General features: G+C 38.2%; 1 protein-coding gene across 2 annotated transcripts; it reads left to right on the forward strand.

The window, feature by feature from the left end:
* The first annotated feature begins 537 nt into the window (after positions 1-537).
* Positions 538-21,951, forward strand: LOC129763439 (peptidyl-prolyl cis-trans isomerase G). Of its 2 annotated transcripts, XR_008740924.1 has the most exons (12): positions 538-724; positions 789-998; positions 1,050-1,155; positions 1,217-1,304; positions 1,863-1,892; positions 1,962-2,101; positions 2,177-2,303; positions 11,200-11,296; positions 11,356-11,553; positions 11,617-13,148; positions 21,141-21,740; positions 21,800-21,951. XR_008740924.1 is itself a non-coding variant. In XM_055762506.1 (10 exons), the coding sequence occupies exons 2-10, from the start codon at positions 789-791 to the stop codon at positions 13,129-13,131; spliced, it is 2,511 nt and encodes an 836-aa protein (XP_055618481.1). In that variant the 5' UTR covers positions 538-724; the 3' UTR covers positions 13,132-13,292. The 2 variants fall into 2 exon arrangements, 1 of the variants encoding a protein (XP_055618481.1); XM_055762506.1 differs by lacking the exons at positions 21,141-21,740; positions 21,800-21,951 and having other exon boundaries at positions 11,617-13,292.
* The last annotated feature ends 14 nt before the right edge of the window (positions 21,952-21,965 follow it).

Consider the following 21,965-nt stretch of genomic DNA (forward strand, 5'->3'; position numbering starts at 1 on the left):
ATAGAAAGTTTTCTTCAAAAAAAAAAAATCTTATGAGATTTTTGCACCGCCTGCAAACAAAGTGTTTTTCATTGAAATAGAATACTCATTTGATACACAGAAGTTAATTTTCATTAATAATTTGAATTTTAAAAACGTGTTCATTCTGCCTGAGAGCCAATTATTATTTTTGGCGCCCCCTAAACTGGTTAACAAAGCTCAATGCCGTCAACGCGAATATAACAGTCGAAAAGACGAGGGACAAATGAAACTAAACTGATGTCTTAACACGAAGAGCAAGAGACGGTCAGTTCATTTGAATCTTACAGCTCACACACTCTCTTCAATTCTACAGCTCTTTTCTCTCCTTCATCATCATCAATGTGAGCTGAAGAGCTGTTTGATTTTTTTTGCGAGCTGTTCCGCGTCAACTCACTTCAAAGAGTCGATTCTTCGGAACAGCTCATGAGCGGATGGCACATCTCTAGTGTATACACTTGTGTGAATTAGACAAAATGTACAGCCGGCTTAATGTAATAACAAAAAAAAGTTGAAGCCGTCAAAGTTTTCGTGTGCTTCAGCCGAATGCATACCTATTTTGCAGGTATAAATTTGTTTGTAGTATTTTCAAAGCCTTTCGATCATTTCAATGAATTGAATATACGTGAAATGCATTATTGGATGTGTTGAATGTTATAGTGAGTGATTTTGAAGATATTCAATTGATCAGAAGAGTTTTTGAACAGTAGGTTTCGCTGCGGTTTTTTTTACTGGACGCCATTTTCATTTTTGATAATCCTACATTGTAGATGACGGTGAATCCTGATGCCGAAAAGGGAGACAACCTGCCGGATAAAATCCGGTGCTTTTTCGATGTTAGCCTAGGAGGTCTGCCGGCCGGCAGAATAGTTTTCGAACTTAGTCCCGAACTTGCTCCTAAAACATGTGAAAATTTTAGAGCGCTTTGCACGGGCGAAAAAGGTGTCGGACAAAAAACAGGAAAGCCTCTGCATTATAAGGTAAGCTTACATATTTCTTCATAACATTATTTTAAATAACTCTATTTGCAGGGTATCATATTCCATCGAGTAGTGAAAGATTTTATGATACAGTCGGGTGATTTCTCTAACGGCAATGGAACAGGAGGGGAATCGATTTATGGCGGAACTTTCGACGGTTTGCATAAACTTTGGTCATCTCTGTTGTTAATTAGACTAACTTAGGTATCATGTTTCAGATGAAAGTTTTGTCCTAAAGCACGACAAACCATTTCTGCTTTCTATGGCTAATCGTGGAAAGAATACAAATGGTTCTCAATTCTTTATGTAAGTTGCCTCTCCTTGGGAGTTTGAATTTATTACACAAAAAATGAGTTATCCATACTCATTTTTCAATAATTATGAATTACTTTGCAGCATATGCTAAACAAAACATTCATATGTTAACAACATTTTAATAGTGTTATACAATTTTCTATACCTTGTTTGTGCTATATGTATAGAGCAAGAGAAATTCAGTATACTGCAACCGCTACAAAAGGTTGAGCGACCTTCTTCGTGCGTCTTGGGCTCAGCAACCAATTACTAGTCGCAACAAAAAGAGTTAGAACCGAAGTGTATCTTTAGAGATCGAGACAAACGCGATAGACATTGTGCACAATAAAGAAGAGAAAATTTGATGCTCAATATCTATCGCTTACATTGTTGTTGCGGCCCAAAGTAGCAGGCTCGGACCCAACCCGGATACCAGAGCTGAAGAGTGAGATCCAAGTGGACGAGACATGCCAAATATTTAAACCAAAGAATCCATCACTTAACATCTCCACTGAACCAAAATGCATATGCAATCAATTGTTTTGTTTGTTCTCTCTTTTTCTATTGTAGTACAACGCAACCTGCACCCCATCTTGATAAGTGAGTACACAACATGTTTGAAACGTGGGTCTCCGTTTGCTCATTGTCTTCTTCGCGCTCTCGTTTCAGTGTCCACGTTGTCTTCGGACTCATAGTATCCGGTCATGATTTAGTAAGGCAGTTGGAACAGTTACCAGTAGATCGGAACTCTCGTCCATTGCAGGATGCTGTCGTTTCCAACTGCGGCGAATTGATACGACAAGTGAAGGGTATGTGCCATTTTCGGTCGAATTCTGTTTCTCATGCCTCTGCCTCTGACTGATAATTTCATTGAACTCTTACAGAGAAGAAAGAAAAAAAGAAGAAGAAATCGAAATCCGGCTCGAGTGATGAATCCGAAGCGGGAGGATCTAAAAAACGGAAAAAGGAAAAGAAGAAAAAGAAAGATAAGAAGCACAAATCTGAAAAAGAGTAAGTTTGTTTGATGCACCTTCCAATCATCTATACTTTTTCGAATCGCTGCTTTCGCGTGATATTGGGCCTGATCACGAACGTCACTTCACAGTGAAAACAAAATGAAGCGTATATAACCTTGCATACAAATCATTTAGTTCTCACCGTGAAGTGACGTTCGTGATTAATCGCAATGCCGCTGTAACAGTATACAGAATGTATCAACATTGCTTGAGTAGCAATTTAAGACGAAGGTGGAACGAAGCCATTGTAGTAATATAGGTAAAACCATGTGTTTTCATGGGGTAACAGTGTTTGTAAGATTTTCATACGTAAATAGATCAATTCTCGTATCAGACTGTGTAGCGCTTCACTGACACGAGTCTTAGAACACATTTGGAAAAAATAACAATTCAATACTGATGTGAAATGTATGAACGATGTGTTCCGAAGAACAATTGCAAATCTATATATATGAAAATGGATTTCTGTCTGTCTGTCTTATGGACTCGGAAACTACTGAACCGATCGACATAAAAGTTCGTATATAAGGGTTTTTGGTGTCGGAGAAGGTTCTCATGATAGTTTGAGACTCCTCCCCTCTCTCTAAGGGGGGATGCCATACAAATGAAACAAAAATTTCTGCATAACTCGAGAATTAATCAAGCAAATGAAACGAAATTCAGCATGTGGAGGTTTTAGGCTGTAAACATGTTTTTACGGTGGTTAGACACTCCACCCCTTTTGTAAGGGGGATCTGTCATACAAATGAAAGACAAATTTCTGCATAACGCGAAAACCAATTAAGCAAATGGAGCCAATTTTGGCATGCGAAGGTTTTAAGGGACACAAAACATTTCTAAGATGTATCAACAGTCCTCCCACCTTTCTAAGGGAAAAACTCGAAAACTAATCAAGTAAATGGAACCAATTTTGGCATATGGAGGTTTTAGGGCGCAATAAATGTTTTATGGTGGTTTGACACTCCTTTTCCCTCTGTAAAGAGGGGGGGGGGGGGGGGGGGGGTAGGATGCTGAATAGTGCTAGAAAGGTTTTGGGGATCGATAAACATTTCTATGGTAATTCGACACTCCTCCCCCTCTAAAAAGAGGGTCTCCCATACAAATGAAACAAAAATTTCTGCATAACTTGAGAACTAATCAAGCAAATTGAGTCATATTTGGCATGTAAAGATTTTAGGGGGCACGAAACGTTTCTATGGCGGTTCGACACACCTACCCCACACCTCCTCCCCACCCTCTCTGAGGACATGGGGGCTGCCATACAAATAAAACACAAACTTCTGCATATCTTGAGAATTAATTAAGTAAATGGAGCCCAATTTGGGATGTGGGGATTTTTGGGTACGAGAAATGTTTTTATGATGGCATGACACCCCTTCCTCCTCCTCTCTATCATATTTTCTGTATCAAACATTTATTCCGTGCAACGGAAAAACATGTTATTTGCAAGTGGATTAAAAATCTTGCACGAGAATTGAGCCGGAACATAATCTGACATAAGTTCGAGTCGAGTTTTGGTAGAAGTACTAAAATTTTATAGTAAAAATGATTTTAAAGGGTAGATTGGTAGATTAATCAATGAAAAGTTCTGCGATTGGACCCATGAACGTGCGCTTAGTAAGAAAACGTGGATGTGATAACGAGAAATAAATTTTGAGCGGGAAGAAGTTTGCCGGGTCAGCTAGTATAAATATATATAGAAGGTGTATTTGCATATGGAGCAAAATTCTGATCATACGCAAGCGTAACATGAGCAAATTTATGACACATGCGAGTTGTGGTTTTTTTTTATTAACAAGTTCTTCCGCACAGTAACTCGATGTTGATTATTCCTTAATATTTTCCTTCGTTGATCGTATTTTTTCACATATTCACGTTTGGGAGCTTTAACCTTTCTCTTCGTTTGTCGAGGCATTTTGATTGAATGGAATACTTTTCCGTTTACTATTTTTGTCAGCAGATGTAACCGTAGCAGTGTTTCGAGCTCTGCAATACAATTTTGTTAACCAATGTTAAAGTTGCTAAAACTTACATTAGAGACTCATTAAACGTAAAAATAATAATTGTATTGATATTAAAACAATCATTTTCATGACATGAAACGCTATGAATCAGGAATAACATTTTATTAAGTGGTTTTTATAACTGTTTCGGCGATGTTTCTGGCATCAGTGTGGAAAAATAACAATGCTTTCATCAATACAAACAAAACCATTGCGGAAGATTGAAAAATGAAAATTTAACTTTCAGAACACTAGCTCGAGTTTTCCGACGTTATTCGCTATGCATTGCGACGGCAGATGAAAATTTAATACCTTATGAGTAATCGATTAGAGTTTGGTTTATATTACTTGATGGAAAGTGTGCGAAAACGATCATTTTCTTCACACTGTTTCGCAAAATTATTGATTTTCGGGTGAGGGGTGAGGGAGGGAGATGAAAAAAATGAACGCCATTGTGGCAGCCATTTGTGGCTTCCTTCCACCTTCACCTTAATTGTGGAGGGCCATTATAGCGAAATGCCGTATAATGAGCGGTCTTATAGCGAGGTATGGGTGTATTACGAAATGCTCGAATTATAAGCGTTCGAAATCTTGTTCAGTGCATAGATATTCATTTTACCTCCTATATCTTCCGGTTAGACGAAGTCTTACGTCAAAAAAATTCGAAGTGGGCCAAAACAATAATTTTAAAATACGCTGAGCTCAGCAGTTCGATTTGTTCGATTACTCGAACAGCTGGTCGTAATGAGTTGAAGTTAATAAATATCCATTCGCTTCCATGCAGCGGCGTAGCGTGACCGTGTGACACCCGAGACGGATTACTAGGGTATCATCCCCCCCCTTCCCCCCATAATACTTAATTTTTGTTTTCGAATAAAAAATCAAACTTATCTAAACAAGAAACGAACGAGCAGATGAACTTGCCAGGAACAGCTCAAACTCACCATTTACTGGTCCAGAACCATTCTGTGGACTTTCTGACTGTATGTTGAAAAGTGAGCTGAAGAAATGGGAAGACCGGGAAGTGACAGCCAATTGGATGGCTGCAAAACTTAAACGGGCAAAACAATTTATTACGCCGAGTATCAAAATTACTCAACAACTGCTAAGCCTTAAAAAGAAAGCCTTCAGCACATTCACTGTCTTTGTCTTTGTCTGTTGTAACAGGACACTATCCGTGTAAATACCATCTTAAAAACATAGGTTTAGAGATGATATGCCGATAATGCCGAAAACGAAACCTCGGAGCATTTGCTTTGTGACAACGCCTTGATAAAGCTATTCTGGAGCCCAAGGAAATTTGGTCTGCGTCGCCGATCAGGATTATAAATTTTATTAAACAGATTATTCCTGATTGGCACCTATTTCACTATAGCTTTCAGATGGGTAGTATGGAAAAGGGGTATACAACAACAGTTCAAAATAATGGACGCAGTGGTTCACACCCAACAGAGTATTCAACGTATTCATTATAATACTAGATAGCACGAACAAGAAATCACAAAGTTTTCACACTGAAAATTACAAAATTAGAAAATAAAAAAATGGTTTGTTTGTGGATGTCGAAATGTGACTCAAGAGAATCTTATAAAATAAATATTTTTGGGAGCTGAGACAGACATTGATATTGTACAAGTGCTTCCCGTGCGCTTTCGCTCTCCATGCACAGCAATAACGGCACGGGGCTCAAGGTATTAAACATGTCTGACCCATCGTTGACCGCACATATTTAATTATTTTCAACTCTAAGAGGCCAGGTCATCATTAGAAATAATTTCAGCGGTCTTCAATTGTCTACAGAGTCTTGGAATTTTTAGCAATAGCTACCTTTCCGAATCTTCGTAGTTGCCAGTTTGTCAAATCGACGACTTTTTCAGTTCGCTGTCAGGTACTCATAACATGTGCCGAGCTTGAATTGCTTTAAGATTTTCGACTTCTTCTTTAGACCATTCTTGTAATTCCCGAAGAAAATGGTCCATGCACTCCAACATTTTCTTTGCTGGACCGGGTCCGGAAGGTCTTTCGCCTAGTTTGTTCATCTTTCCTCATTCATTTAATAGTAAATTTTTAATCGTTGTATTTTAATAAAACCTTTCGACTACACTGTCCTTTTGAACAGCGAAAAGAAAATTACCACTGCATTCAGTTTGATAACAACGTTACTCAGAGATGGTCCTTTGGTTTGCAAGTATTCTGCGCTAACGTTTGCATAAAAAAATGGACTTTTTTTCGGATGGTGATAAAACAATTAAGATAGATATTTGAGTTTGATAAATTTCCCATGGAAGGTAACTATATTAGCTTTTTTTTTTGTATCCCTTTTGTCTATTTTAGGCTCATTAGCATTTTTTTAGCTGTAACGGAGCCGAATTTTAATCGTGTACATGTCACATGTTTATCTCATATCTATAATTAGCACATTACACAGTTGCCATTTTTCGGCGTTAGACTATTCCCTACTATACCATTGCATATGGTACACATTTACACAGTAGCCATTCAGGCGTAAGAGTTTTCTATCTGTTCTTCCATTATCCAGTTAGACCGGACAGCGGAGACAGTTGTTGAACATTGTTGAGTTATTTATAGAACAGCCATACAAATGAAACACAAATTTCTGCATTACTCGAGAATTAATCAAGCAAATGAAACCAAATTTGGCCTGTGGAGGTTTTAGGATGTAATAAATGTTTCTATGGTGATAAGATACTCCTTCCCCCTCTCTTAGAGGGGGCTGCCATACAAATGAAACACAATTTTTTGCATTACTCGGAAATTAATCAATCAAACGAAACCAAAGTTGGCATGTGAAAGTTTTAGGGTGCAATAAATGTTTCTATGATGGTTAGACAGTCCTTCCCCCACTCAAAGGGGGGGCTGCCATACAAATGAAACACAAATTTCTGCATTACTCGAGAATTAATCAAGCAAATGAAACCAAATTTGGCATATGGAAACTGTAGGGTGCAATGAATGTTTCTATGGTGGTTAGATACCCCTCCCCCCTCTCTTAGGGGTGGCTGCCATACAAATAAAACACAAAGTTCTGCATATATATATATATATATATATATACATATATATATATATATATATATATATATATATATATATATATATATATATATATATATATATATATATATATATATATATATATATATATATATATATATATATATATATATATATATATATATATATATAATATAATATAAGCGATCGTTAGAGGAGATGGAGCGGCTGAATATCGATATGGTACCCAAGTCGGTGTACCCGCCCAACGTCCCCCAGCTGCGTCCCATCGAGAATTTCTGGGCAAATTTGAAGAGTAAGATCTGTTCCAACAATTTTGTCGCGAAAACTGAGAAGGAATTGATGAATAAAACAAAGAAAGAATTCAAAAACATGTCATGTTTTCGCATGTTTTCGTCCGCCATGGCGAATGTTCCGGTTAACTGCCGGAAGGACGCTCGCAATGGCGTAGATTTTTTCTGCATGTAAGCTAATATATATATATATATATATATATATATATATTAGCTTACATGCAGAAAAAATCTACGCCATTGCGAGCGTCCTTCCGGCAGTTAACCGGAACATTCGCCATGGCGGACGAAAACATGCGAAAACATGACATGTTTTTGAATTCTTTCTTTGTTTTATTCATCAATTCCTTCTCAGTTTTCGCGACAAAATTGTTGGAACAGATCTTACTCTTCAAATTTGCCCAGAAATTCTCGATGGGACGCAGCTGGGGGACGTTGGGCGGGTACACCGACTTGGGTACCATATCGATATTCAGCCGCTCCATCTCCTCTAACGATCGCTTCAAGTAGTGGGTCCACGCCAGACCCGGCCAGAGCTCCGCGTCTTCGCCCTTATGGTTCATCGTTCATCAAGAAGAACGACGCAACTTCCGGCAGGCCCTTCGTACCATGAATTTCCCCGTTAACAGCCAGTCCGGAGCTAAAGAAGAGTGGCTTTGACATCCCCTTCTCGCTGATTGTCAGCCGCAGCAGCACATTCTTAGGGAACTTGGTGTGTGAAATAAACTTCACTTTAATGTTCCGCAAAGGGAGGAAATTTTTATGTGATACATCCACGAAAGGTTTACGTCTAATACAACTCCTAGATATTTGAAGTGTGCCACTTTCTTTATTGAAACATTCAGAATTGCGGGATCAGAACAAATGGGTATTTTTTTTCTTGGAGAATGGAAGACCATGTATTTGGTTTTAGATAAATTAAGTGACAATTGACAATTAAGTGAAATATTTACTCCGGAAAGACATATCATTTTCTATGTTTTTAACTACATTTTTGATATCTGAGCAAGGGTAAACAATACTGTGTCCTCAGCAAAAAGTCTGACAGTTCCAATAAGTGGCAGGTTCCCGATGTCGGTCCGATATTACTACCTTGGGGTACACCAACATTTATTGGACACAGGGTGCTTTGGGTATTATTTAATGACACGTATTGTTGCCTATCAGAGAGATAACATTGTACAATATCGTTGACTTTCCCTTTGATACCATAGATATTTAATTTTTTTAAACAATTTATTGAGGTCAATTGAAACAAAAGACTTCTTGAGATCTAGAAAGAGTGCGTCAACAATCATTTTACGATCGATTCCTTCAATTATTTCATCTACAAGCTCACTGATGGCAGTTGTAGAAAAAATGATTTTGATTCAGAATATCAAGAATTCTTTTCACAAGCAATTTTTCAATTATTTTATTAAACACAGATAGTGTTGAAATGGGTCTGTAATTGCTCGGATTTGTGGAATCGCCGGATTTAAATATTGGCACAACTCTAGCAATTTTCAGGCAACTTGGATAACTCCCTGTAGACAACATTCTATTGAATATTTCTGAAAAAAATCACTGAAAATGCCGTTGAATTCCCTTTTATTAGACTTACTATAATGTTATCAGGACCACAACTCTTATTGCTGTTCAATTCATTTATAATGAACAGCATCTCATTTTGGGTTGAGGGATACAAACATATAGTATTTCAGACGTGTTGGGGATTCATGAATGACATATTGTCATTATCTTTAGGGATTTCGCTGGACAATTAAGCTCCAATGTTTGAAAAATAGTTATTGAAAATGTGGCATACTTCGTTATCGTTTTCAGTTCCCTTACCATCATGAATGAAGCATATTTGAGTTTTTTCTTTGGGGCGTCCTAAAGTGGAATTTAATTTTTTCCACATTCTAGATTGGTTCGTGTTGTGTAACATTTTTTCATATAGTACAACCGTGCACTTGATCCAATATTTGAGTCGCACTATACTCCAGTGACTGTGACCCGACCATAAATGGGTTTCACGGCATTATAATGAGCACTCCATCGAGTTTGCGACAATCTTCTAAAACACACCTGTGTGGTTCAGAAACATTTGATCCTGACATGGTTGGATAGCGTACGACTTCATGGGACTTCATGAAAACCAAACCTACAGCTTTTCCCACCAATATGAAAAAAATTGGAGTGAGTTATATCTGTGATATAACCGCAAGGTTAACGTGGGACTGCCTGCATTGGCTTAGTGATCATTTGTTTGAAGTTGCATCTAAATCATTTTCAATAGATGGCTATTTGGTTTTCCCTTGGAATTGTCTTGCGGTCCGTTCATATATTAGGCTGTCAAAAAAGTCTGCGGTATTTTTTTTTTTAATTTTCATTTGTTCATTAAATTAGTTACAATCATCTGTTTTAAGTCAAATATGCGCCGTTTTGTTCGATGACTTGTTCCCAACGAGATGCCAACTTCATAATACCCCTGTTATAGAAGCTCGCTTCCTTATTGGCAAAAAACTCGGATAGCCAATTTTCACAGGCCTCTTTTGTGGCTAACTTCTGACTACCTAGATCGTTCGCCATGGACAAAAACAGGTGATAATCACTTGGTGCAAGGTCCGGACTATACGGCGGATGCAAAAGAACCTCCCATCCGAGCTCCCGGAACTTCTGGCGCGTCACCAAAGAAGTGTGTGGCCTGGCGTTGTTCTGATGGAAGACAATGCGGCCTCTGTTTATCAAAGATGGCCTCTTCTTCATGAGTGCTACCTTCAAGCGGTCCAGTTGTTGGCAGTACAGGTCCGAATTGAGCGTTTGGCCATAGGGAAGCAGCTCATAATAGATTATTCCTTGACAATCCCACCAAACACACAGCAGAACCTTCCTGGCCGTTAATGAGGGCTTGGCCACCGTCTGAGCCGCTGAGTTCCCATCATGGGAACACCTAGTTAATTGCCCAAATGTGTGCGAAATCATATTTTACCCCTAGGATACATTCACGAGCAAACGATTTTGCATGTCCGTTCATCACGGCAGCAAAAGAGAAACTAATAAGGATGTCCAGCTGATGCATCATGCATCATGTATCAACTGCAAATCAATTGAGACTGAAATGGAATTTTAAGAAGCTATCGCTATTTATAATGGCTTAAATAGTTTGCTTTCGAAGCAGTTTTGAGATATTGGAACAAATTTTTATGCCCAATAAATAAAAAAAAAACATCTCGCGTAGAACTTAAAAAAATAAATGAAGATTCTATAACATGGGCTTTTTAACAGTGATTTGTTTTGTTAGATTATACCATAAGTAATAACCGGTTACCTTCATTCAAAATCATGATTTTTTTTTTCAATATAATAGACTTGTCATGGTCTTGGTTGTCACCCCTCTAAGGGTTACCCCCGCCCCCCCCCCTACACTACGCCACTGCTTCCATGCAATCTCGATAATCCTAGAGAATACAAATTACATCTTCCGAAGATTTCAGAAGACGCATTTCCTCGAACAACAACATAATGATTTTTATCGTATTACACGTTTCAATGTTTTCCATTCATTCGTCCCAAGGAATGGCAACACTTTGGAGGAAGGCGAGCTCAAAGATGACGGCGAGATACATCCAATGACAACCGTGACCAAAATAGACCCGAGTGAAATTCCAGAGGTATATGCCTATTTGATAGTATATCCATGAGAACACAATGTTGAAATGAGTCTCTGTAGGTTTCAAACAAGTATCTGATGCGTGGCGATGGCAGAAAAGGACACGATGATCGGCGAACCGATGAGGAAGACGATGAGAGAGATCGAGGAAGAAAGAGGGGCAAAGATAGACCACATGAACAGCGTGGGTTTGGTTGGTCCAAGAAACGCGTTCCAGTATCCAAAAGTGGTAGAGTTATCAAAGGACGTGGAAATTTCGTAAGTATATTTGAACGTAAAAATTATATCTATCGATGAAATAATACGTGCTCCCCAATATAGCGGTATCGCACTCCATCACGCTCGAGATCTCGTTCTCGTAGCTTCACACCGATTCATTGGAGGGTCGCTCAGAAGCGTACAATCAAGATGACGGATTTGGAGAAATTAGAAGAAGAAAAACGCCAACGGGAAGCGGAGATTAGACGTCGTGAACTGGAGCGTAAAAAACGCCACGAAGAAATGGCCAAAGACGCATCGAAGAAATCTTTCTTCGAACTGCATCAAGAAAAAGATCCGCAAGTTTCTTGTTCAAACAGCGACGAAGAAAGTGCCGGAAAAGACAAAGAAAATGAAAAAGAAAAGCCAATCGATATGAACGCACTTGACTACGAACACCAAGGGGCATATTCAGACAATGATGTTGTGGATACACCTAAAAAAGTAAAAAATGAAACAATTGCGAAAGCTTTCGGATTGGATACGAAAACCAGAAAAGAAAGTGATATCGATGAGAAAGTAGACAAAGGTAAACAGGATCATAAGAAAAACGACAATGAAAAAAAGCTCGAGAAAGAATGCAGTGAACGAAAAGAGCAACGCCGAGAGAAAGAAATACGAAAGCATGTAGATGAGAAAGAAAAAAGTCAAGAAAAAGAAGACCGTGACAGGAAGCGGGAGAGTCGCAGAAGAAATGATTCCAGAAGCCGCTCAAGAGAACGCCGAAGAGACAACTCCAGGAGTAAATCCAGAGAGCGGAGACGAGATTATAGAGACCACTCTCCGGTACCTTTCAGGGGTGGAAATCGTCGACAGTTTGGGGGCCGTTGGAGTAATCCGAGACGAGGATTTTTCTCCCCCCGTGGGAGAATGCATCGATTCGATCGTAATCGACGTTCCCGCAGTTACGATCGCAAAAGATCCCCGGCTAGGTACAGAAAAGATCGATCGAGATCGAGAGAATCCCGCTCGTATGAACGCAAAAGCAGAAGCCGATCTGTTTCGCGACAACGAAATAAAAATAGACGTCATAGCAGCGATTCCAGGTCCAGATCAAAATCGAAGAAACCGCAAAAATCGCATTCTCCAGAACTGCAGAAAGTAGCTGTTCCAGCAGTCAAAGATGAACCAACCGAAGAGGAGAAGGCTCGCATTCAGAAAGAAAAAATGTTGAAGCGTGCTGAAACTCTTCTACTGCTTAAAAATCATATGGAGAAAGAAATCGAAGAGCAACAACGCAAGGCACGTGAAAAACAAAAACTAAAGGAAGAGAAAGAGAAACTAGAAGCGGCGCTAGAGCTTGCTCAGCTCGAAAAGCTCAAAAAAGAAACAATCGAAAAGCTTCAAGCTCACGATAGCATGAAACTTGCAGCAGCGCATAAGATTCTGGAGACAGTTGTATCTTCGGTAAAATCCAAAAGCAGCACAAGCAGTACTAACAAAAAGAAGCCTCGACACAAACGCACTGCGTCAACCTCATCATCGTCGTCGGAGGAGGATCGTTCACGTAAGAAGAAGAAAGATAAAAAGAAGAAAAGTCGTTATTCATCATCATCATCCTCCTCCTCATCTGATTGAACCAGTTCTCGTAGAAGGTAATATATTTCCGCATCCACATACACTCTATTTCTGTGCTACAGGTAAGTGCCAGAAATTGGATTCCTAAGCACGATTATGGCCATGCATAATTTGAGAATAATAAACTATTTAGTCGTCACACGATTTAGAGTAACCATAAATACTACGGTTGTTCTTCCGGAACCAAAAGAAATCCTTTTTTATCCCATCTATTTTTTCCATTTTTGGCTCATCTGCACTATAAATATCTCTCAAAGTACGCGTCCTTCACTCAGTTAAGGCATCCATTTATTTGCCCTTGTCAGTGCTACCAAATGTTTATATTAAGGAGTTTCATTCTTGAATTTTTATAATGTTTACCGTAGTACCGCCGATTGGGGTGAGATTGGGTCAAAGAGAGAAAGTGGCTATTAGTAATATCTTAACAAATATTGCGAATATTTTTGGGAGCTGTGAGCCGTTTAATAGGAGACATATTTTCACTACTTCCAATGCATAATGCTTAACTGTAGTACAAATATTTATTATTTAATAATTCATCAAAGTTTGATGTATAGATAACCATTAAATAACATTCCAAAAAAATCTAATGCCCAGGATTATACAGAACTACTATAATGTTAAATATTATACCAAAATAGTTCAGAAAAAAAAGTTAAATATTGGATAGAATGATTATTTTAAGTCTTGTCAGATGAGTCATCGCTGATTTTGAACATAAAAAATATCCATTAGAATTTCAACATTTTCGAAATAATCTCTTATTTACGCTGAGTGGGGGTGAGAATGGGTCAAGCGCAAAATTGATTTCCATGCCAAACCGATATAGTGGTTTTGAGATTATCATGGAAACAAGTAGTTTTGTTTTTCATCGTAAAATATTAGACCCGTATCTTTTATTTTTTCATCAGGGTGGTCATTTTCATTTTATGATCTTTTTCAATAATTCATAACTTTTGAACTATTGGACCGATTCAGGGTAAAGTATTGTATTATAGAGACTTTAAACTTTTTCAGTTCATTCGTCTCTAGGACCGATTCAGATGATTGACATATTAAATATTAATATTAAATATTGCGCTTGAAAAAAAATCGGATTTGGTTTTCGTAATTATCGATTGTAATTTTGTTCATAGCTTACATGGTTTCGGAACCAAGCGCGCCATTTTTTTTTACATTTGAAAACTGAAATTTTTTTACACAACATATCCGAATATCAGAGAGGTGTTTTTTCCATTTTTGAGTTATGATTTACAAAGTTAACATGTTTTCAGTTTTCGTTCAATATTCCTATGCGACTAGATTACATCTATGCGACTATGACTAAATTTTTATTCACATGTATTTTACAAAGAAGAACAATTCATTGGCTTAAAATTGGTATACCGATCATTTAAATCGGCCCTGTAGTTTTAAAGTTATGATTTTTTGTAAAAAAGGGAAAAATGATTCTTCGGACCATCGGTTAATTTTGAAAAATTATAACCCTACCAAAAATAAAAAAAAAACACGGGCCTAATGGTGTGTGACAAAGAACAAAATTTCCACTTTCTACAAAAATCTGAGAACCACTATATCGGTTTGGAATGGAATGGAAATTCGAAAAAAATATTCCCATATGTTCTACAATGACATCGTTGTTAGTTCAATTGGATTTCACGTTTGTGGAATTAAACTTCGTGTTCCGTTGGTGTGAAGCGAAAATGGCAATGGATTTTCAAGATAACGCGCTTGAAAATGAAAATTGTGAGAATACACTTTTCTGTACATGTGTTCCATGTAATGGACAGACATGTTATTTGCAAGGGAATCTTGAACAAGAATTGTTACTGAAAATAATGTTATATTATAATGACGAGTTTTAGTGGAAGTACTAGAAAATATATAGTAAAAGGAAATTGAAAAAAGCCAATCAGAAGAACAATCAATTGATCTGTTCTGGGCGAGACGAAGTTTTCCGGGTCAGCTAGTTTTACATGAAATGGTTGCATATTAGTTGAACTACAAATATCACAAAACATGAAACACATATCAAATGATTTTCAAAATATAATTGAACAACAACAAAAAAACTGGTGTTTCTCCACTTGTTGGACCAGATAGCAAGGATGTCCACGGACCATGATTCCAGGCCAGTGGAGCGGAAGCGGTGCCGTTAAAGATGTCAAAATGTTCGTATTCACCTTCATCGTGGAGGGGGATGGAACAAGGGTCCACACTCCCGCTGATTCCATAGAGATTTCGCAGGGTGGCAAGGTAGCTGTTACCCGGTCGGAAGGCGAACTGCCGATTGGCAATTTTTTCGGTTTTCGAACAGAAATGTGACCAGATTCTTTCTAGGATCTTGGATGAACAGGAGGTCAAGGGAATTGGACGGTAACCTTTGAAGTTGATGCTGCTTTGGTCGCGTCTTTGATGACACTAACGTTTGTAGTGGAACTTCACCGTCTCAACATAGTATTATTTGCGTCAGTTTTATTAGCACTTGGTTAAGATTTCTATGCCTATAACAAGCCATAAATTTATTCTAAGTGGAAAGGTCTAGAATACACAGTGCATGTCGGAAGAAATTTCTTTGACGAAAAATCTTCCGGTCAGACCGGAAATCGAACCCGAATCCCCGGTATAATAATGTATGACGCTAATCACTCGGTCACGGGAGCACTTGGCCGACTTTAGGTATGGGTAGTACTAGTCTAGGTAGCAAGAAGTCTGTGGATGTTCAAAAGGCTGTCCAGTCAGCTCTCTCAAAGATCCATCTGGGTCTACGAGTCGTGAGGGGCGACGAGCAGTTGGAATTGATGGTTCTTGGACGATGGGTGCTGTCATGATGGTCGTCGGCTTTTTTACACCCTGACCTATCCCCCAATTTCAGACTGACTGCTGAAATGTCAATGACTGTTTTTCTGGTATCTATACGGAAAGTATTCGTTCCATTATTTAAAACCGAGAGCTCCAACACCTCCAAGAGATCGGCGATGATATTCCCATTGACGTCTGTTGCTTGAATTCCCCAGTTGCGGTGAAAAGCGTTGAAGTCCCCCAAGATGATTTTAGGGGCCTCCAAGCCTTCTAACGCCTCCAACAGCTTCCGTCGTAATCCCGGGATTGTGTCGCACGCTTGAACGAAGGCGCAAGTTACAACAAGCCACATTTGTCGTCGGTGACGCCCATAGCCCCCATCTCCTATCGCTGCTTGTATTTCGGTCTTCAAGTAGAATACTGAGTAGACTTTCTACTAGACAATCTAGATCAGCGGTACTCAACCTTTTTTTCAGAGGTGTTCGTCATGGTGTCGTGGGCCGCAAAAAAAATAATAAAGAAGCATGGTGTCCAAACCAAGCCAGAAATTCAAGAATGAAATTGTATGTTACAAATGTTTTGTGGCACTGCCAAGGACTGATGAATGAATGAGTGAGCTGAGTGAGCGTTTCGCGAAGCAATAAAATGGCAATTTGCACAGATTTCCAAATCAACTCTCAGAACGAACATGTACTGTTGAATGCTCGTTGTTTAGAACAACATTGAAGCACTGAACTTACTGAATATCCAAAAAGTTTTCCAGTGTATTTTAGCAAAATAACATTTCCAACGCTCCCAAAAACATCGTCCAAGGAACACGGCAACAGAAGATCCAAATCGAATCGGATTACTTCGGATGTTATTTTCGGATGCTTCAAAATTTTCGAAATAGTCGAAACTTTTAGTGGCCCTGGAAAAGATCGATGGGTTTGCGTGGTTTTACGAGGCAGTTGAAGATGGGTGATGCATTCTTATTTCCGCGAGAACAATACACGTGATTTTTATCCTCATTGCCAATGCTCGTGGCACACTCTGTATGCATCGCGAATATTCTTTTCTTGTTAAGTCCAGTGCGGCCCGAGGCGATATCATATCTGTTCTCTCACCACCATCATCTATTTGATATCACATAAAATCAACAATTCGTGTTGATTTTATGTGATATCAAATAGATAATGGTGTGATTCAAGCATACATAGCCTATGGGGACGGTATGACAACCGACGTGGTACGTACTGCTTAATATGTAAGCATAGCTTTGCACTATGCTTACCTCGCGCATATTCTGAGAATGCATTTAGTGATCCCCGATTTTTGAAATTAATCGCTCATCAACTAATCGAATATTTTTCAGCTGTACGTTATTCGATACGATTGATCACCCCAAAATAATCGATTAAATGATTAATCGATACACTGAGAGAAATGATAAGTAAAACTTATTTTACTAATTTTCTGGATTTTTTTTCACGTTACAATTAATTGTATTTGTAATTATTTTAGTTACTAGTGGTGTGGCGGTTACTGTTCGGTTTACCAATGTGTTTGTAACATATCATTATCAGCTGTAAAAATGAAAACCAGCTATGCATCGTACAACAAACTCTACCCGAAACAATGTTAATTAATATTGAAATTGAAATACAGCGAGCTACCTCTAATTCAACATACCGAAGCACCACTCAGTGTCGCATTAGAGGCGATTGTGATCTGTAACTGGACATTCGCGATGACAGTGGTACAGTGTCATTAAATCTGGGGCCATAATTTAGGTCCCAAATTCGATGTTTATAAAAATGTCCAATCAGAGCGAAAATGTTCAATTATTCATGTTTCATTATAGGTCTGTCCAATAAGCAAGATGTCGAATTAGAGGTAACTTACTGTATATAAACTGAAGTTAACTTTTTCATATTAAAAATTGTGTTTATGTGATGAGATATCACAATTCTTTGCAATCGGTGAGAAAATCATGAATATCACAAAACTTATAGAAAAATGGTTAATGGTCATGTTTTCTTTTAGTGCAGATTTTTTCATTATTAAAAAGCAGAGAACGAAATCCTCGCTCGGATGCACGATAAATATTCAATCAATCAATCTAGTTTTCGATGAACCGTGTATTGTTGATATTTTCGTCTCTTCGTTTTCACCGAAAATTCTTTTTCAGAGAGAAAGAGATGTGGAAAATCTCGTTCTCGGAAGTTCAACGAGAATGGTTTTTCGTCTCTCATTCGGTACTGAAAATATGCAACGACTAACTAACTTTACCAACGTTAATCTGTTAGAACAGCGTCCAAACGATCTGCATTTGGACAGCGTCTGAATTGTACAAATATTAATCCATCTCATGTTCACTTCACGATGAAACCCAATATTGCCGCATATTTTCATGCAATGTTTTCAGCTGTACTGAAGAAGTGAAAAACCATTATCGGCATCAAGGAGTCACTGAAAACGAAACCATTTTTCGGCAATCATAACTCACCGAAAAATAAAAATCGGCTTTGCGTTTCTTGCGAGAATCGAAGTGAGCGTATAACATTCTCTCGCCTCCTATATTCTCAGCTATTTTTCTCTGTGGGTGAAAACACGGATGTTTTTCGTCTCAAATCGGCGAGCATTTCGATCTCTGTTAAAAAGATATTTTTATCGATCTAAATATTGAAAACAGAAAAACTTTTATTCTGTATGTTATTCTATTCTGTATATTCGACATTCTAGGATATTGTTCCGCTAGAATATGAGTAGAATCAGATAGAAAATTATCACTCCTTTACAATAATCAAATCAATTTTGCATGAAATACAACCAGTTTATAATTCGTGGATCACATTCAGTTCTCAATCATTTTAAAAGTTTATTCGGCGCAGTTTCTTCCAAGCTGCGGCATGTTGTAGTTTGTATTTCATTGCACGCATAGGATACTGCTCGATTAAGCTCTTCTAAACATTCATACTGCTTGTGACTTAATATACTATTGGTACGATCACACGTGAATTCTCGATTAGGTTTTGATCTGGTGAACAAGCTGGCCAGTCCAGATTCTAAACTCTCTATTCATTAGGTTATATCTCGGCCGTCCGGCGTTTATGAACTAATGCGTTACCCTATCGGAACATCCAATTATCACTGGTTTGAAAAGTTATTGAGCTATGGAAAATAGTTTTTGGGCAACTAAGGCGTCGTGCACAAATTACGTAACGCGAGAAGAGGGGGTGGGTGTCGAGGTTGCGCGTTACTTACTGTGTATTAGAGATAGAAAATTGCGTAATGTAGAGGGGGAGAGGGTCCAAAATCCGAATTTTTAGCGTTATGGCGGGTTTACATTAGGGAGATCTATAGCTATATATGGATTTATTCACGTGAAAATAGGTGTAAACGGGTGAGTATAAATATGATACACTTATTCGAGGTATATATAACTTGAATAAATTCAGCATATGTAAACGCTTGTGAATTTCTCACTGGTGAGAAATCACTAAAGTTGGATGCAGTTCTACTTCAGGTGAATAAATTCACCGAAGATATGAATATATTCATTATAGAAGTTCACGCTAGTGTAAACGGTTGATGCGATTTCTATAAATCTCATCATATTTCTTCACATGAATATATCCCTAGTCTAAACCCACCCTTACGTAATTTGTGCATGAAGCATGAAGTAACAAACATCACTCATACATCTTGGATCTTTCGAAAGTGATGTGCATACCACCTCGTTCAGTCAGCAAGGAGATATTAAGGCTCAAATCCTCGCACCCCTAAATTAACGCTCTCGTTTTCGAAATTTGAAATTTACACCTCAGTACAGATGTGGTGCAAACATACAGAAGCACTTTCTACCAGGCGAAATGAAAATTGACACGGTGCCTCCACCGAACAAAATTGAATCAATGTTTGCAATATCTTCCTTCCGTTCTTCCTTTGTCTCGAGCAAAACAGCGGTGTCTGAATCAGCGTTGAAAAAGACTGGACTTGAATTCAATAAGGATGACTCTGGTTTGAATTATAGAGACTTTAAAATGTCTCAGTTCATTCGCATCTAGCCTTGAATAAGGCCAATTTTGAAACTAAACTAAACTCTCAGCTTTGAGAAAAACCATTTAGAAAACTTCGCTGTCGCTAGCTGGATGACTGATGAATCGTGAACGCTGTGAAATTGCGAGTGAATGCCGTGAATTATTGCGAATAGCTTGTTTATACTCGATAAATTGAAAACGAGCGGAGCTTAAATTGCAATAATAGATAAATCACATTGTTCGTAAAACGAACACTGCATTCGCTATTTCTATTTCATTGAAACGTGCTCTGTTTTTTGATTTGGAACCATTACTGAAATACGTGGTCTTAAGTAGAAAAATAGGCACAATTTCACCCAACAGCACCAAATGTTACGTTGGAGTAGGTACATGAAAAGCCTTCGAGTAATAATCCGCGAGCATGAAACACATATATTAATGAGTCGGGGTCGGTGGAATGCTAGAAAAACTGTTGTATACTATCTTAAAATCATAACGCGACACGAACCAAACGTCTTTCTGCGATTATCAAACACTAACCCCTATCAGGGATTGATCCCTATTTAATTTATATAATTTGCTTATTATACTGAATGATGAATCGACATCGGTAGTGTGATCGGTCGGTTATTGATTTCCTGTAATTTGTTCATTATGCAGAATGACGAATCTGCTGACATCGGTGGTGCGATCGGTCGGGCGACGGGCTTTGGGCTTTGCCACTCAGCATTATTTGGAGTGGCAAATGGGTGATGTTAGTTTTGTTGCTGTTTCGGTGCCCGTAACTATATACCTCGTTCATATCAAAATACGAGTCAAACCCAAGCTCGTGTACTAGAGCCCGGTCTCATCGCATTTGCGTCCGGCGAATCCTCGTTTGAATTTGGTATGACCAATCTAATCTAATCAGTTAAAAATTCGTTCCAAACCGATGAGCGTAGATCAAATCGGCATTAAGATGGATTTATCTTCGCGAGGAAGGAAAGTGCATTTGATCACTAATCTCCGTACTCAACATTTTTTAATTTATAATTTGTTGCACGAGTTTAACCGATTCCGTTAGAACAGTCGAGAACATTACATAAATAGCTAAAAACATTATAGAAAACTATTCGCCAATTATTATTATTATAAAAAATTAAAATGAAATGAAATGACAAATGTGAATTTCCTCCTTTGTTCCAGATCGTCACCTCGAAGGAAGACCACTCACTGAAGATTTGACCGGCAAGAATCCCTTACCTCAGGGTGGATTCTTGATATGATCCAGAAATGGGGCTTTGAAACCTACACCTCGCGTTCTTCTGACTGGAAAAAGTCCGCAGTTTCTATCGGGGACACCAATACGGACACGTTGTCCCCTGGATGCTGCCTGGAAATTTTCCCGAACGCTTCTGAAACACGAGCCAAGATGAACTGAAACCCCAAGCTATTCTTGGAGTCTCGTAGTCAGTTGTGCGTCCGCTTACTACTTGTTGAACTGAGTTCAACCTCAAGACATCCTATTGACCGTCTTCTCATTGCCCCATCTTTGGTAGAAATCCAACCATTACTTGGAGTACGGCAAACTCTAAAAATATGGCATGATTATTACAATTTTGAATGCGAAATGCATGTTAATGATTAAAATTGAAAATACTTGCAAGTGTTCGTACTCGATGTACGAAAAATTACATGGTAAAAGTAAAGGATACGATGTATACAAAGTATTCGTGAAAATTACGTTAATTAATATATTAGGAATGCTTTGTAATTAATTATTCGAGAATATGAAGATATAGAAAGGTAACAATTAAGTTTTTAGAATATTAGCACACTTCTTCTTGGTATACGATTTTTTTCAGGAATCATCCAGAATGGCAACCCCTAGACATATGCGGCACAATAGATAGATGGGGCAAAAATATTGACTCTGTAAATCATGTCCTTTTTTCATCGCTTAACGATACACTTATTAACAACAGAAACCAATATTTTAAGGATTGAATTGAAAAACAATGTTAAATTGAG

The sequence above is a fragment of the Toxorhynchites rutilus genome, chromosome 1, assembly GCF_029784135.1.
Source record: "Toxorhynchites rutilus septentrionalis strain SRP chromosome 1, ASM2978413v1, whole genome shotgun sequence".
Taxonomy (NCBI): Eukaryota; Metazoa; Arthropoda; class Insecta; order Diptera; family Culicidae; genus Toxorhynchites; species Toxorhynchites rutilus.